This window comes from Mustela putorius, unplaced genomic scaffold, assembly GCF_011764305.1.
Source record: "Mustela putorius furo isolate JIRA1106 unplaced genomic scaffold, ASM1176430v1.1 tig00000224_pilon_pilon_pilon, whole genome shotgun sequence".
Lineage (NCBI taxonomy): Eukaryota > Metazoa > Chordata > Mammalia > Carnivora > Mustelidae > Mustela > Mustela putorius.
Window position 1 is genome coordinate 31,707,293 of NW_025421321.1, and position 16,639 is coordinate 31,723,931.

Consider the following 16,639-nt stretch of genomic DNA (forward strand, 5'->3'; position numbering starts at 1 on the left):
ATTGGGGTGGGCTTTTAGAAAGTGGTGTGTTCATTTTCTGCACAAGAAATGGATCTTCTCTAGGATTTTGTACATCTTGATTTATTCTTGGCTCAGAGTTTGAAGTGGGTGCTCTTCTAAAGGGATTTATGCATAGGTTCACTATTTTTGTAGTTATGGTTTATATGATAAGCTTTTTATATTTAAAATCAATATGTAATCCTGTGGAGGAGCTTATCCCCTAAAACCCCATTTGTAAATCTATTTTAGCTTTGTTACACAGCACAGCCACAGTCTTCCATAGATTGATTAGGTACAGCAGTAGAATCCTATCAAATGGCCTGCTCTGATGATGATGCAAACTCTTTCAGGATTGCTAGTTGACTGGAACTAAAGATAAGACTTGACTGCAATCCCCCAATGTGCTCTTTACAAAACTAGTGTTAATTTTCATCAAAGTGCCAGGCTTATTTATAGTGGCAAGGTTGAAGGTTTACTACAGGAACTTTAGGTCCTTTCTATCAAAGTATTTATAGGTATTTCTTTTGCCTTTTTTCCAAGGTAATTATCAACTTCAGCAAATAAACTGAATCAGGGAATGAATAATTGGCCCTATAGATAAGAAAGAGATTTTTAAATTAACAAAACAGCTCAGTGCAGATGGACATAAACAGAATCTCTTTATTTCAACACTTTGGCTCAAATGCAGCATCAAAACTTAATCCTATTTGTTGCAAGAGGATATGGCTTTTGTAGCAAAAGTACACTGGAATCTTTAAATTAATCAGAAGCCACATTGTAGTCTGTTCAAGTCAAAGTCAATGTATCTAGCTAGCTGTGACTGGTGTTATAGGTGAGTAATCCTTTCTTAAAATGCGTAACAGGTAACATATAAACTTACAGGCAGGTTTTTAAAACATGACATTACATCTAAGTGAAGCTACTAAAAGGGGATTTAAATTTTATTTTTAATTTAAGCATGAACATACAAATATGGGTCTTGATCAATTTTAAAGGTATTATGAATTTTTTAAATCATCAAAATAGTTTAATTTCCCAAATCAGCATTCAGATATATGTGTATGTGTATAAATTTACTCCCATGAGAAAGCAAGTGCAAAGTAAAAGTAGTTTTACTAGTGTAAAATCTACTCAGTGTACATAGCTGTTCCCTCTACAATTGACTAATATCTTGTAAATAGATATTAATATAGCAATGACAAATTTAATATGAAGAATCCTTAAATTTATGCTGCAGCATTTTAAATTCTAATGTCAGTTAAATTTGACTGTGAAATGATGAAAATAACCTAAATATTCATAACTTTAAAAATGTTTTTGTTACAGTTACAGAAAATGTCAGTATTGAGCTAGGAAAAAGTTAAGATTTTTTAAATTATTCAATACTTCAGGGGTTAAAAAATAGAAGTTTTCTCTCATCCGTATTGTTAAAGCCTTACTTCTCTTGATATTTCTAATTATTAGTTAATTAAAAGTGACTGTTCAAGTACAGAGAATGAACAGTTTAATTAAGAAAATTATATGCCTGTTGTTAAAATTTATTTTTTTTTTGGCTTTAGAAAATTTTGTTATTTTCCATTTAATTGTATTTTTTATGTGCGTGGTGGAGGAAATTTTTTTCCCAGTTGTGAAGCTCTTATCAAAATGTTTTAGAAGAAAATAATTATGAAGCTTACAATCAGAATGATTTCTAGAGGTTGAAAGTGGAAAAATTAATATTCATCAAAACAGATAATCTTACTAATTTTAAAATTTAGTTATAAATCTTTTACAAATTCAGCAGGGTTTTCTCTGAGTTAATATTTCTAGAACTACAGTTACCTGAAATTAGACTAGATGACCTTAAAGATCCTTCCAACTGGAGTGTCTATTAATTTTGCTCCTGTGTATAATAAGACTGATTAAGAGCAAGAACCAAATTAGAAAATTGTCTAGCGTTCCTGACCACAGTTGCATTTAAATCCAAAGGACAAAACTGTGATAGTGATAGATAAGGCTTTTCTTCAATTTTGCTCTTTTGTTATTATTTTTTCTTATATTCAGAAAAAAACTTTGCATAGTAATAGTTTCTTTACTTCTTCCCATGCTATAGAATATTTCACTCCTTTTAATAAGACTGTAATGTGACCAGATATTTAATGTACTTGTGTGATTTTTGTATCAAATGTGGATAATTAATACATAGCATGTTTTATATATATGTATGTATGTATTAGAGCTTATAAAGAAAGGAATAGTGGTAAAATTGAATAAACCATTCTAGCTTTTTGCTGCTATTCTAACCTTTATTGCATGATGATGCATCTAATTTTTAATTTGTAAATACAAGATAGAATTCCCTCTAGCACCATTTGCTTTCATAAAGCTGCTGAGCAGTTTGCTGTCTTGAATAAATTTTGCTTTGGAGGGGGTCCGGGGGATTTGAACCAGCACATTCTTGTGTGGTTTGTGAAGATTCACATGGTAACCAGCGGTGTGCATTGTTAGGTTTATCTGAATAAGCACCAGCCATGTGAGTTTTAACATGATTGCCCAGGGCAATGGAGAGAGAAGAGAGAAACCCGAAAGGATTGCACTCCTCTGTTTTTTGGAAAGTGCATTTGCTGGGGGAGGGGGCTGCATGAGTCAGTGGCCCCGGTTTTGTTTTTTTTTTTTTTTTTTTTTTTTTTTTTAAAGCTGGTGTCCTGTTTCCCTCCAGGTCCTCATTTGTTCTGCTATCTGCCTCATCATCTACTTCTTCTTTTCATTGTTTACCTTCCTAATGAGGGAGGCGGGGTAGACTGGGGGTTGATTGACAGCTACAAGCCCTTACAGTCTGGCCAAAGAGCAGTTGGCATTGGTTTTAAAAGTGCTTTAAATGTTCGATTTGGTCCTGTTTTTATTAAACGAAACTGCTGCTCATCTTAAGGAAATTATCAGACCAGCGACGATTAGCAAATATATTATTGGGTCCTAAAACCTTCAAAAAACCCTGCCCATACGCATGGAAAGAGCACTGGCCATCGGATTTTCCAACCCTTAACGTGGGGTTTCAAAAAGAAATATGTAATTTTTCCTTTGCAGAAGTGCTTTGATTTTAAACCACCCAGCAAACCTCTCCAAAAGAAAACTGGCTGTGATGCGATCGAGAGCTGCAGTGTAATATTGCAGAGCAAATTTATTTTTTACTTCAAAGAAAAATGCTAATTAGCCGATTCACTACTTTTAAAGTTATTGTGAAGCATATGGCGCCCAGTGTGAGATACATCCAACTGCTAAAATAGAGCGAAGAGGAAATTAGCGAAGAATGGGCTGTATGGGGTGAGCATGGGGGTGGGGGAGGAGGAAAGGTTCTCAAGCAGATTCTCTAGCCTTTTCAGAGTGATTTTTATCGCCTATCTCTACTTCCCGCCCCCTCATTTGCCCACTTCCCCCACCACCAAGTCTCCGGCCGTTCTTTTCTGGGCCTCTAACTCTCCCTCCCCCCACTTTGGCAGAATCAGGTGCGCACCTCCGGCTGGCCACCGGCTCACACCTGGTCTCTTGCAGGTTCCAGCCCAGCGGTAGCCGAGCCCATCTACGGGAAAGGTTTAGAAAGTTAGGTTTTAGGGTGAAATGCTCATCACGATGGCCAGACCCCTTAAAACACTATCTAGTGGCTCTCTAACATGGTTTGCGGAGAGATACAAGGAAATTGGAAAGAGGGGGGCGGGAGGGTGTGCCGAGGCTCTGCGGGTGGGTAACGAGCCTCCCGTCCCCTGCAGACTGGCAGAAGACCGAGGCCCAGAAGCGACGCGAGCAACTCCTGCTGGACGAGCTGGTGGCCCTGGTGAACAAGCGCGACGCGCTCGTCAGGGACCTGGACGCGCAGGAGAAGCAGTGAGTCGTCCGTGGGGTGGGGGGTGGGGGTCGAGTCTCTGCCACCAGCTGAGGGGCCATGAAGTTTTCGGGAAGTTCAGTCCAGAGGTCTCCGTGGGGCCCCGGGGCAACCCCCCCCCCCCCCCCCCGCTGGCCCCAGCAGCCTCATTCCCGCTGGGGCTCGGATTGCGAGGTGAGAGGAGACTGTGGCTTTGCCCTCCACGAAGAAAAATAAATTTGTTTCCTGTTTGACTTCTAGGGCTGAAGAAGAAGATGAGCATTTGGAGCGAACTCTGGAACAAAACAAAGGCAAGATGGCCAAGAAAGAAGAGAAATGTGTTCTTCAATAGCACCGGACCAGAGTCTCCCAACATTTTACTCTTGGGTCCCCAGACTAGAAAATGTCAGACTCGTTGTTGATGTAAAACTTTTAACATTTTGGGGGGCTGGATTGTACTTCTTTATGACTACCACCACCCCTTTTCCTCCCTCCTTTCTGGATAATAGAACTCCAAAAGAGCTTTGTTTAAGGATATTTTTTTTGTGTGAGTTGTTAATTTCCTTGTAATCATGTGAAATAAATTTGCACAGATACCTTGTGAGTGATTGGTATTAAGAGTATTCAAGAGAGTGCTCAAAGAAGAAAGGAAAAAAAAAAAACCCTTCCCTCATTATTTCCCCTCAGCTTTTGATGGGAGGAAAATTTGGAACATTTTTGTTGTTATTGTTGTTGTTGTTGTTCTTGTTGTTGTTGATAGCATAATGGTGGGGGGTATGTGGGGGGTAAGAAAAATGTCATGAATGATTTTTCCAGTCCTGCCATATGTAACACTTGACTCTGTTACCTAAATTTTATAGTTAGATCATACTCAATCTACTTATTAAACTGTGTTCTATTTACCAGTGGGATTTTCTGCAGTTGTTTTGCATTTCACTGTAAGGATAATAGAGTTCCTGTCCTCTGTTTTCCTTAGAGGATGGCCTTTTAATGTAGGCTGAGACAGTCCTGTGATTTGAAGGTGAGCTATGAGGATGGGACTAATTGACATGCATCAGTTTACTAAGACGGTCTTATCATCTGAGAATGCGCCATCTTTTTCTCCAGATAATTATTTATTACATCTAGCTTGGTTCCTACATTTTGCTGGGTCTGAACATTGGCTCAAGAATGCTGTTAATATTTATTCTGTATTGATAAAAGTCTGTCTTGCCACTATGAGTAAATCCCCCAATTAATATTTTCTTCTCTAGCATAGCACTGTCATTTTTTTGTGAAAATGGTTTTCTGTTTATTTATTACAATACTGAGTCATATATAAATTTTCAATAAAAGCAGAAACTTTCTTACCTTAACCACTGCTGCTACTTCCTTATAATGAAAACTTGACACTGGTTTGAGCAGTTCCTGTATCCATAAGACTTTTCATGTTGAAAAAAAATGGTTCTCTTGAATGCAGAGCAGGATACTAGGCTGTATTTGGAGCTGAGTAAGTTTACACCATCCCGAGAGAGCCCTGCTGACACACGAATGCGAACTGAAAAGCAGTTAGTCATATTTTCATAAAATGTGATGAAGCAGTGTAAACTATCTTTTTCTGTAAAGGGCCCTCTCTGTTGTTAAAGATTTGAGGAAATTTGTGATTCCACAGCACTGAAAACTGCTAATATCTTGATGAATTTTCCACATTATTTTCAATTGTTAATGTTGTACTTATGAGGAAAAATTATGATTTCTCATAACTCGAAAGTCTGCAGGTACTGAAGTGAAAGGAAGATGATTATTGTTGGCGAGGAGGATAAATGTGTGCAGGTGTGTATGTATGAGATGAAGGAAAGAGAACTTTTAATAAGTTCTAGGCTACAGAAAAAAACTGGCGATTTGATAGTAGTTACCATCAGTCCTCTACAGAAGTGTTTGAAACAAAGAAAGCTCGTTCAACAAGTCTAGAGACAGAAAACAGTCCACTAGCGTTTATACTTTAGCCTAGATCAAAATAAACGTACACACACATACATATATGTACATTTACACACAAATACACAAATTCCGTTCAAAAAGTATGCAGCTACCTTCAACTGACAGTCTTTCAAAATGATAAAACTTGCTACGGTAGATTTCTTCATGAAAAGGATTTTAAGAAGTTACTGAAAAGTTACAGAAGTAAAGGAAATTGAGTATTTGTCCTGTTCATTCACGCAGGAGAGCGGAGCCGGCTGCCGCTCTCCGGGGGAAGCTCTCAGAACCCCACTCGAACCCCAAGGGAAGCGGGCAGACGAAACCCAAGCTGCCTGGGGCTTGGACGGCCAGCATCACCATCCCTTTTACGCTGGATTCGGGGAACCTTCCCTCCCGAGGAGCCTCGCGGAGAGACGGCTCCCCACGGCCACTCCCGACCTGTCAAGTGACAGACGTTCCCTAGCCCCACACTTGCTGTTCCTCCTGCCCCAGTCCCGAGCCCCGCGGGGTTTCCATTTGGGCTGCTCTGTGGCGCCCGCACGCCCCGCAGCGGCGGCGGAGCGCCGACCCCCGGGACTAGGAGGGTCAGGCCGGCGGCGAAGGCGCCGCGTCCGGATTTCGTCGCGTTGTGCCCAGAGGCTGCCCGCCGAGCGCAGGCGCAAGCCCAGCGTGCGGAGAGGCCCGGAACCAGAAAGCCCGCGCTGCGGGAAAAGAAACTGTGGGCCCAGGGGTCGCTGAGGAGGAGGAGCGTTGGCAGCCTGCTGGCTTGGGCACAGCCCGCGGGCCGGTGCAGAACTTCCGCCCCTGGCCAGAATCCCACGACCCCGACGCCAAACCCCTCCCCCTCTCCCAAGTGTCCCCCGGAGTCTGGCCGGGCCTCGAGGTCACCTGGGTGCTGGATCCGGGTCCCAGGGCCCACGCCCTTCTCCCCGGGTCGGGGGCCTTGAACTGGGTGGACGTGCTCTCCCTCGGTGAGGCCCCCACTTCCCCCTCCCTGCCCTGCGGCCGTTGTTGGAACAGTCGCGGCTTCTGGCCCAGCGTCTCCCACCTGGACATTTGCCTAGCGACGGCCGCCTCAGTCCTCCACGCCGCGTACAAGAAACTTTCATCTCAGTCTCTCTTCCTCTCTACACTCCTCCCTCTTCCTCTCTTTTCTTAATCCTGGGGTTTTATGGGTTGAGCATTAAGAAAATTCGCCTGCAATTTAGGATTAGATAAATACTTTCATGGGGGGGGGGGGCTATGCTACTTGATACCTCCCAACTTCCCCGAGACCGTGGCAGCATCTGGAAGCGAGAGCGCCGGACTCCCGCGTGGCGGGCCCTGGGGACCGTCAGAGCACATTCCAGCGCGTACAGCGGCCCCACCTCGCAGCGCCGGACCTCGGCCGGGCTCTGCAGCTGCAGGCGAAATAGGGCCCGCAGCAGGCAGGAGTGCGAGAGGTTGCGGGGCTAGGATTAGGGCATACACCCCGGCAGCAGAGGGCTACACCCAGGCACAGAGCGCGCAGGCCTGGGCTGGGCTGCGCGGTCTGGGGACGCAGACGCTGCTGCAGCGCACTCCTGGGCGCCCGCATAGTCTTCCCCAAAAAACTAGTACCCTCCTGCCCGCGCCTTTCCCCAGAACTGGAGGCGGGGTGTATTCCATTTCTTTCTTTAAACCTCTGCACCGTCGCAGGGGCCCTGAGCCGCGGGCCTCGCGGGCTACTCCCCGCGGGGGCCTCTGCGAGAGCCTAAGTTGTGTCCTCGCCCCGGTCAGCGCTGCGCTCTGCGCAGTTTCTTTTCCTGTTAAAGCTTTTTTCTCTCTCGTGTTTTTTTCCTTTTCTCTCGTTCTTTTATAGTTTTTTCTCTCTCTGTGTGTCTTTCTTTCCCTTTTGTGAATGGGCTGCGGTGTCTTTGTTCTGGAGAGAAGCGCCCGTGTCGCTGACTTTTGTGAACCAGAGAAGGATCTTGTAAAACCTCCTTTTCTCCTTCATACTCCCCCACTCTCACCCCTCCTCCTTTGCCCCTTTGATTAGATGTTCCCTCATCGTCCAAAAAAAAAAAAAAAATGTAATTTCGTTGGTCTGGCGGCCACTTTCTTTGAACATTAGCTCGCTTTCAGCTCCAACTTCAATTAGAAGGAGTTGATTTTGAGAGATCAACAAAAGAACCGACCAAAGCCTTATTAAAGGTCCTAAGAAGATCTCCCGGGTCCTTTGAGAAGCAGTTAAGGAAACAGTGTGCCCTCCATCATATTCTGTTACCGTATTTTATTCGGACTCCAAAGGAAAGTGTCGCTTGGGGGAGGGGGAAGCACTTTGATGAGCGGCGGCCGCGGCCCCTTTTCACTCAGCGGGCTCCCCCTTCCTTCTCCTCCTCCTCCTTGTCCAGAACCCAGTCCGCTCTAGGTGCCCGACCTCGCGGCCCCGGCAGCGCTGGCGCTCCCCACCGCGCTGCGCCTGGCGGCTCCTTGACTCACCCTCACACTTACTCCTGTTCAAACTTTTCACTCCGCCCGTTGGGATGGAGGGGAGGGGGATTAGGAAAAAGGGGTAGGAATTCCTCGAAAGGGAGTAAAGTGGTGCCTAATATTCAGAAGGAGGTGCCACTTACAAGAATCGCCTTGCTCAGGGTTGGGGCGAAAACATTTTTTTTTTTTAATTTTTATTTTTGGCTCTTTGAAAAGTCCACCAGGTACACGGGGTTGAGAAGTTTGTTCGGCTGGGAAATGGGCTTCGCCAGTACGAACAATCCGGGGAAATCGCCCCAAGAAGGCTCCTTCCGCAGTGTGTGAGAAAGAAATTGAGGGCAGGGGTCTGTGGCCACGTTTTCCGCCAGATTATCCCTGGTAGAAGGAGCCCGGGAAGGAGACAGAGACTGAGTGTGAAAGAGAAAGTTTCCCATTAAAATCTTTAGATTCAGAAGAAGAGTGTGTGTTAGGGATAGGAGACGCTGAGCTCCAACATTTGAGAAGAAGCGTTTAAGATTTGCAAACACCCTTCGTGGGGACTGTGAACCCCAGGAGACGCCGAGGAGCAGGTATGTGGCGGTGCCTCCCCAGCGGGTGCTGTTCCCGGGCGCGGGAGTCCCGAGGCGCCGAGGCGGGATCTGCGCACCCAGAGCCGCTCCTGCGCTCGACAAAGTAGCCTGTGCCAGCACGAGCCGCCCGCGGCGTCCGTCTGCAGGTGGTGGCGCGGTGAAAGAAGAAGCTGGGGCCCGCGGCGCCGCGAGAGGGGCCGGGGGCCCCCTCCACTCCAGCCCGCGGCTCCGAAGTCCTCGAGCCCACAGCCGGGCCGCCCAGCCGAGTGGCGCACAGGGGAGCGAGGGAACCGGTTTTCCAGCACCTCGTCTCCTCTCTGCCACTCCCTCACGGGCGCCGAAAGGGCGAGGGAAGGGCGGGGACCCCGGGACGGCCTCGGGACTGGCGTCCCCCTCTGCGGACAGGGCTCTGGCGCTGCGTTCGCTGTCTTCGCCTCGCTCTGCGCGGCGTTTGTCAGCCAAGCCCTGGAGTTAGCGCGCGACCGGGGCGGGGCGGGCGGGCGGTGAGGGCGGGGTGCAGGGGGCGGAGGAGGGCGGGGGCGCGCGGAGGTAACCCCCGGCTCGTGCTGCCATTGCCCGGCTCCCTGTCACTCAGCCCGCGCGGGGCCGGGGATTGGCAGCAGAGCCCCGTTACGCACTCACCTCGCGTTCACATACCCGGGGAGGGCAGTAGAAAGGTGATCAATCTTCATCAGGCTACATTTCCAATCACCTAAACAACCCGGCAAGACAAGCCACTCCGACAAGGTAAATCGCTTGATTTATTTAGTTTGCAAAGTGCCTCTGCAGGACTTCCCTAGCCCCCACCGCCTCCACGTTGTATCGGGAATGCAACTGCAACCGCGAGCCACCTCCCAACTCTGCCCCTTTCACCCCCACCCAACCTTTGCGGCCCCTCGGCGCGGTCCCGGGCGAGGTAGTGTCTCGGGAACGCGTAGGGCTTTGCAAACAAAGTGTCTGTGCAATAAAGTGAAACCTGGAGGGACACGCACAAAGCCACTGGAAAGAAAGAGAGGAGGGAGGGAAGTTGGGGAAAGAAAGAAATCCGGGGATCCTAGACCAACCGTCCGGCCCGGCGAGTAATTCCTGTGCCGCTCTGTTTTGCAGGTTGGCTGTCCCTCGGGTCTGTGTGAGGGCGCGAGGTAGATGGTGAGCGGCCCCGGCAGCTGAGGGCAGGTAAGGAGAACGCCGCGGGGACGCCCTGGACTCCGGGAGCGCGTTGGTCGTTCTTACCTCCCCTTCCTCACATGGGTCGCGGCTTCCCAGGTCCCCAGCAGGTGGGCGGGGCTGGGGGGGCGGCCTCGCTTCCCTCGGGGTGCGCGGAAGACCCCAGATCTCTGCTTCGGCCCCGCGCCTCCTCCCCCGCCTCCTCCGAAGTAACCGAGCCCAAGTGCTAAGTTTGAAGAAAGTCTTTGAAAACTCACGCTGCAGCCTAGCAGAGGCGCCTCGGCTTGACGTCCTCTTCTCTTTCGGCTCTAGAGCCCCGGCTGCTTCCTTTTCGTCCCCTTCCCAGCAAACTGTGTTGCCCCAGCCCAGATCCTAGGTCCTGGAGGATTGGAGCTGGGGACTTCTTTAGCTCTAACTGCTCTCCTTGAACTCCCTAGCCCGGGCCCCGGGCCTGCTTTGAATTCCCGCGACGCGGGGTGAAGCGATAGGTCTCCTGGGGCCCCGGCCGCACTTCCCCAGCTCCACTTTCTACGCCTGAGAATAACGCCTCAGATTGGAGACAACCGGGGAAGCGAGGCTTCGACCTTCCAGTCCCGGTCAGCGTGAGCTACGCCGCCGAGGCCTAGTTGTCTAGTCTCCATAGGGTCTTGGGGCTGCGGGTTCATCTAGTAGCATAGGAAGGGAGCACACGGGAACGCTGCACTCAGGCCTCCCAAATCTGTGAGACCCTTTGGGGCGCTGGGCGGGTCACCTTTCAGCCTCCGCCAGGACGACACTGTCCGCTACCAGGACCCTGCAGAAAGAAGGACCCGCTCGCATTCGCGAAGAAGGGCTTGCGCGGCTGTGGCGAGGCGCCCCTGACCTCCCGCGGCGTCTTAGAGCCGCCACCTCTACCGTGGCCCCTTCTGCGTCTTCTGGCCGCTTCTGCGGGCCCAGGGCCTGTAACTGCGGTTCAGGTGTGGTGGGATTCCGGTGAGCAATCTTTCAGCGGCTGGGCACTGAGAAAGTTAACTGGAGGGGTGGCTGTGGTCTCTGGGGCCCAGACCCAGTGGCGGAGACCTTGGAAGGAATGTGCTCTCCTAAGTAGGCAGTGCGTCCCAGAGAGGCCCAGGTGCTGCTAGACCCCTCGCAGTGCCTCATCTTAGCTCTCTGGAGTCTCTACCTTTCCATCCCGCTTTCAAACAAAACGAAACAACCCCTTTATGCCCTGGGCAGGCTGCCTCACTGGCCCGAGTAAACGTTTGCTTTTGCAGTGTTGAGGCCGGCTCCTACCAGACCAGAATTTTGCCTAGACTTGGGACCTTGTGCACTCCACCTTGCAGGCTCCCACCTTTCCCCCTTGGCCCTGCTTTTAACCTCTCCTCACTCCTAGTGACGACGCCCTACGAGTGTCTTTTACCCATTCCAAGCCTGAAAAGAGGCAATGACGATCCAGAAAAGCTTACTTTTCAAAAGAAGCTGTGGTCTTTGGGCTAAGGCCTTGTAGAGCGGAATTGACCGCCCTGCTAAGTTTCCATAAGCCTGCGTTTCTCCCCATCCCAGATGAGACCAGGTAGCCGAGATGGCTCTCAATCACTGTTTACATGTGTCTCCTGTCTCCATAGGTCGGGCCCCCAGAAGGAACAGAACTTGAAGGACTGCGCAGTGGGAGCCCCGCACTGCGCCTGGCCCCGGCCCCCTGGATCCGTCCGGGCGCCTCCACCCGTCTGTTAGCATGATGTCTTACCTCAAACAACCCCCATATGGCATGAACGGACTGGGCCTGGCTGGGCCAGCCATGGACCTCCTACATCCTTCCGTGGGCTACCCAGGTGAGCAGTGGCCCCTGTTCCCAGGCCGTGCAAATTTTGGGGACCCCAGACTCTCGAGTTTGGGCATGCACTTTGTGGCTGAGCAGGCCCAGGTTGCCGGCTGGCTAGTCTGCCTACAATGCACTGCACGTTGCAGGCTCAGGGGGCAGCCGCTGGTGGATGACTTGGGCCAGGCCAGTGAAGTCGTGCAAGGTATGCCTTCCCAGCCTGACCACACCTTCCCAGCCTGACCACACGGTAACCTATCTCTTGCTGTGGTCACACCAGCAGCACAGAGTGCCTTTACCCATGGATTTGTTTCTCATGGGTGGCATTTTTGGGGTGTGTGTGTCTGTTCCTTTCCCCCAATATTGAATGAGGAATCTGGATACTCTCTAGGCCCTGACAGGAAGGGCCAAGAGATAAAGAAGAGGGATTCTTCCTCCCTAATTAATCTGTCCTCTCCATTGTTGGTCTGCAGCAGCTTTTGCACTGCGAATGTGAAATGTGAAAGGCTTGAGACGAATTGTAGGCGCCCCCCCCCCACCTAGCTCCTACTCCTTCACCTTCATTTATTCCTACGGAAAGTGTTTTCCAGGTGGTTTTTCTGTGCACCCCTTACCCATGCTTCAGCCGAAGGATGATTTGGGGCGGGGGGAGGTGGTGAAAGAAAAGAAGGGAGATTGTATAACTTCTTTTCCTTGCTTAACCTCTGAGAGGAAGGGAAAGGGGCAACTCTAGAGTCTGGAAGACACTGGTTCCCAGTCGCACACACGCACTTTCTCCCACCTGTGGCCTCTCATGCTCGGCCTTCCGGGGGAGTTTTCTTTCGCTTGGAGATCGGCTGTCTTTCACAACGGCCTCGCACAGGGCCTGACGGGGGCCTGTCTGCGTCCTCTAGCGGGGGTCCGCGTGGCCACCGCTGACCCGAGGCGCCCCCGCGTGTCCCCTCAGCCACCCCGCGGAAGCAGCGGCGGGAGCGCACCACCTTTACACGCTCCCAGCTGGACGTGCTCGAGGCGCTCTTCGCCAAGACTCGCTACCCTGACATCTTCATGCGCGAGGAGGTGGCGCTCAAGATCAATCTGCCGGAGTCCAGAGTCCAGGTGCGCGTGCCCCGGGCTCCAGGGTCAGGGTAGGGGCCCTGGGTATGGTTGGAGAGGGCCAGGGAAGGGTGGTCTGGTGTGGGGCGGGCCTACCGACTGGGCAGCCCCTCTCAGACTCCCCCTAGCGCTCAGCCCGGGCCTGGGAGAGGGGCAAAGTTAAAGTAACTAGCTTTTGTAACTGGATTCGGCCCTTGGTCCCAGGGCGCCTTCGGTATTGAAAGTCCTTTTAAGAATTTAGGGGGAACAAGCTAAAGTGCCTAGAGGGCCCGACACTTGCCCCTGCTTCTTCGGCCATTCCAGGATTTGGCAGCTTTCTTCCGGGTCTTGAATCCTGCCTCTGCTTTTGCCCTGCATCCCGGGGATCCTGGAAATGGAAGAGTGGAGCTTGGCCAGAGCCCGGTTCCCTGTCCGAGTGCACTCCATGGGTGGCGCCGGTGTGATTAGATTCTTCCTTTGCCCAGAGAGGATGCCGATCGCAAAACCCGGCTACCGGCTTTGCTGTTTCTGGTTTTTGCGATAAAAATACTGTTTGGATTATAACTCAGAACTCTTCTCAAGAGCCTTTATCTCGTCTTCTTCCGCCCGAGGCTCGAGAAAAAACCAGGAATGTTCTGCCATGTACCGGGGTCCTCCAGGAGGAGTGAGAACTTTTCCCCATTTGGTTTCCCACTTGGAGCCAAGAAGCCCAACGAAATTCTGCTCAGGCTTCCTTCCCTAGTACCCCAAGTGTACTGCCTCTGTTCGGCCTCCTGGCCTTGCCCAGCGCGAGGCCTCCAGGGGCCGACTGGCTCCCATCTCAGACTTGGTGACTGTCCTGTGCTCTGCGGTCTCCTTCGTTCCTCTCCACAGTTTCGTCTGATCTATTCATAGAAGACAGGGCCTCCAAGCATACACGAGGTTGTTGGGAAGCAGCCAACGGCAGCAGTTTAGAGATGGCTGAACTTCTGGCTGGACAGACGCAAATGTTCCGCCCTAGGGCAGAGTTGCGCTGGGGGAGGGGAGGTGCACATCCCTAATTTGCCAGAGGAGGATCTTTGGTCTGAGGAATGGGGGAGGGTGGGGGAGCTGGGACCACGGACGTGGGCTGGCCTGGCCGGAGATGGGGAGGGGCGGAGGTCTCGGTAGGAGAGAGAGGAGAGACCCTAGGACGGGTAGTGGGTACAAAAGGCGGGGGAGCCGCAAGCTCAACTCGCCCCCCTAACACTCTCTTCCCCATTCGACCACTGCAGGTCTGGTTCAAGAATCGCCGTGCCAAATGCCGCCAGCAGCAGCAGAGCGGGAGCGGGACCAAGAGCCGCCCAGCCAAGAAAAAGTCGTCTCCGGTGCGGGAGAGCTCGGGCTCGGAAAGCAGCGGCCAGTTCACGCCGCCCGCTGTGTCCAGCTCCGCCTCGTCCTCTAGCTCGGGATCCAGCGCCTCTGCCAACCCAGCGGCGGCAGCGGCTGCAGGCCTGGGCGGGAACCCGGCGGTGGCAGTCCCGTCGTCATTGAGTACGCCGGCTGCCTCATCCATCTGGAGTCCGGCTTCCATCTCGCCAGGCTCAGCGCCCGCGTCGGTGTCAGTGCCCGAGCCACTGGCCGCGCCTAGCAACGCCTCGTGCATGCAGCGCTCGGTTGCCGCAGGCGCTGCCTCGGCCGCAGCCTCTTATCCCATGTCCTACAGCCAGGGCGGCAGTTATGGGCAGGGCTACCCCGCGCCCTCCTCTTCCTACTTTGGCGGTGTGGACTGCAGCTCCTATCTAGCGCCCATGCACTCGCATCACCACCCGCACCAGCTCAGCCCTATGGCACCTTCCTCGATGGCCGGCCACCATCACCACCACCCGCATGCGCACCACCCGTTGAGCCAGTCCTCAGGCCACCATCACCACCATCATCACCATCACCACCAGGGTTACGGCGGCTCAGGGCTTGCCTTCAACTCTGCCGACTGCTTGGATTACAAGGAGCCTGGCGCCGCCGCTGCTTCCTCTGCTTGGAAACTCAACTTCAATTCGCCCGACTGTCTGGACTATAAGGACCAAGCCTCGTGGCGGTTCCAGGTCTTGTGAGCCCAGGAATGGAAGGAAGAGGAGAAGAAACGCAACTACCTGCGCCCTCCGTGGTCCCCGTCCTGTTGCTGCTGCTGCACCGCCCGCCTTTGCCTCGGCTTCTGCAGACCTGAATTATCATGCCCCTAAAAGATGCCCTTTGCCTGCACTGCCGCCCTCATCCTTCTGCCACTTGTTTGGGGGATGTGCAGACCCGCCCACCCCTTGGATGAGGGGACCGGTGCCTCGGCTTGGCCCGCAGTTCTATATGGGGAGAGCTGGGTGCTCTCCTCCTCAACTCCTAACGAACTCCTAAGCCACTCTCCTCCAGTCTTTCTTTCTGGGCAGTTGTTATGCACTTGCAGCCTTCGGAGGCTCTTTGCTCTAACTCGCTGTTTGAGCCCTATACTTTTATTTATTCTTTCTGGACATTGGAATCACTAACTGGCATGTGTCTGCCCATTGGAGTGCACCCACACTCCACCCCAAATCAAAACAGCCACTGTTTCCCGCTTGCAGACTACCGCTCCTTCAGCTGCCCTCGGCCCCGCTCCCCGCCTGCAGGCCAGACCTTCCCGGCGCTTTCTCCTCCCCAGCGGGGTGCGCTGGGACCGGGCCCGAGGGAGGAGCGCCCCTGGCCTCTCGCGCACAGCCCCGCCCTGCGTAGAACTGGCTTAATCTTCCGCCTCGGCGGGAATGCTGTACATAGTCGGGTCCGTTCCAGGGACCACTTAAACTTTTTAGTTGCTGTTGGTTGAACTGAACATATCTCGTCTTAGCGCCCAGGAAATAGAACTTTAAGATATATACAGCATATATATACATATATATACACACATATATATAAAACAAAAGCAAAAAATATTTTCCCTCTGTCCCCCTTCCTCTCTTCCTTAAACGGTGGCGCTTTTATTTTTTCAGTTGTTGCAAAGCTGACCTGCCCTCTCACACCTTCTCCCTCTGTGTATTTATTAAAGTGAACCTTTTTGGTTCCAGGAAGCTGGGCGCGGAGGGTCGGGAGGGTCCGAGAGTGTGGAGGAAACAGCCAAGTCAGGGTACAGGGGAGGGGGCTAGGCTGGGTGGGGACGTAGGACTGATCCCTTCACCAGGTCGAAGCAGAGAGTAGCAGTTCCGGTTTAGAGACCAATCACAAAAGAAAAAAAAAAAAAAAAAAAAAAAAACAAACAAAAATACGGCATTATGGAAAAACAAACAAACCGATCCAGGCCCCAAACCCTAGTTCCAATTCCTGTGTCGGCTTCTCTCTCTTTAAGCAACCCTGTTTTGTCTAGTGAGTTTTTAGTGCACCTTCATTCTCCGAAATCTGCGGAGAGCCCGCTCCAGTGTATCAGTTTCGGCTTTGGCCTTTTCGTCCAGTAGGTGGGAAAGTAATTTGTAAATTTGATTTGTCCGATGTGAAGATCACAAATTACTTGTTGAAATGTAAGGCAGTCCCCTCCCCCCCCCTTTATCTACATTATTTCCCGAAAATAAATGCAAATTAACGAACGGCTTGTCAGTGTCGCTCTTCTGATTCCAGCCCCAGGTCCTGGTCTCGGGGAGCCGAAAAGGAGGGAAACTCCCGTGTTAATACCCCCGAGTGTTAATGACCTGTGTGAAGCAGGAGGCCAAACGATAAGGAGGGAGGAGGTGGCAAGAGGCATCTCCAGAGAACGTTCTCTTAGGGAGTGTCCCGCCCTCCCGGTCGGCTTGGCCTCTTCCCCCAGGCGTTTTG

The 16,639-nt window shown here is 51.3% G+C and overlaps 2 protein-coding genes and 1 long non-coding RNA gene across 17 annotated transcripts in view; 2 read left to right on the forward strand and 1 right to left on the reverse strand.

Annotated features, from left to right (window-relative positions):
- Positions 1-5,190, forward strand: part of EHBP1 (EH domain binding protein 1) — a 360,247-nt gene extending 355,057 nt beyond the window's left edge. For all 13 annotated transcript variants that reach the window (XM_004742041.2, XM_004742042.2, XM_045077893.1 and 10 more), the window contains 2 exons: positions 3,744-3,858; positions 4,097-5,190. In XM_004742041.2, the coding sequence (XP_004742098.1) occupies positions 3,744-3,858; positions 4,097-4,187 (206 nt within the window). In that variant the 3' untranslated portion in view covers positions 4,188-5,190. The remainder of the gene's footprint in view (positions 1-3,743; positions 3,859-4,096) is intronic.
- LOC123391377 lies at positions 3,125-6,672 on the reverse strand. The gene is made up of 2 exons (XR_006606053.1): positions 5,186-6,672; positions 3,125-4,130 (listed from the first exon to the last, which is right to left on the reverse strand). It is a non-coding gene; the product is annotated as an uncharacterized LOC123391377 (long non-coding RNA).
- A 2,774-nt stretch (positions 6,673-9,446) lies between these two features.
- OTX1 (orthodenticle homeobox 1) lies at positions 9,447-16,413 on the forward strand. Of its 3 annotated transcripts, none has more exons than XM_013051091.2 (6): positions 9,447-9,561; positions 9,922-9,990; positions 10,740-10,953; positions 11,586-11,792; positions 12,726-12,877; positions 14,107-16,413. In XM_013051091.2, exons 4-6 carry the CDS (start codon positions 11,696-11,698, stop codon positions 14,923-14,925), a joined length of 1,068 nt encoding a protein of 355 aa, XP_012906545.1. In that variant the 5' UTR covers positions 9,447-9,561; positions 9,922-9,990; positions 10,740-10,953; positions 11,586-11,695; the 3' UTR covers positions 14,926-16,413. The 3 variants fall into 3 exon arrangements, with proteins under 3 accessions (XP_012906545.1, XP_012906546.1, XP_004742108.1); XM_013051092.2 differs by having other exon boundaries at positions 10,771-10,953; XM_004742051.3 differs by lacking the exon at positions 10,740-10,953.
- The last annotated feature ends 226 nt before the right edge of the window (positions 16,414-16,639 follow it).

Coding starts and splice junctions, on each gene's coding strand:
- OTX1 (XM_013051091.2), top strand. CDS start 11,696: ATGATGTCTTACCTCAAACAACCCCCATATGGCATGAACGGACTGGGC. Junction 11,793..12,725: donor TCCTTCCGTGGGCTACCCAG/GTGAGCAGTGGC, acceptor GTGTCCCCTCAG/CCACCCCGCGGAAGCAGCGG. Junction 12,878..14,106: donor TGCCGGAGTCCAGAGTCCAG/GTGCGCGTGCCC, acceptor CGACCACTGCAG/GTCTGGTTCAAGAATCGCCG.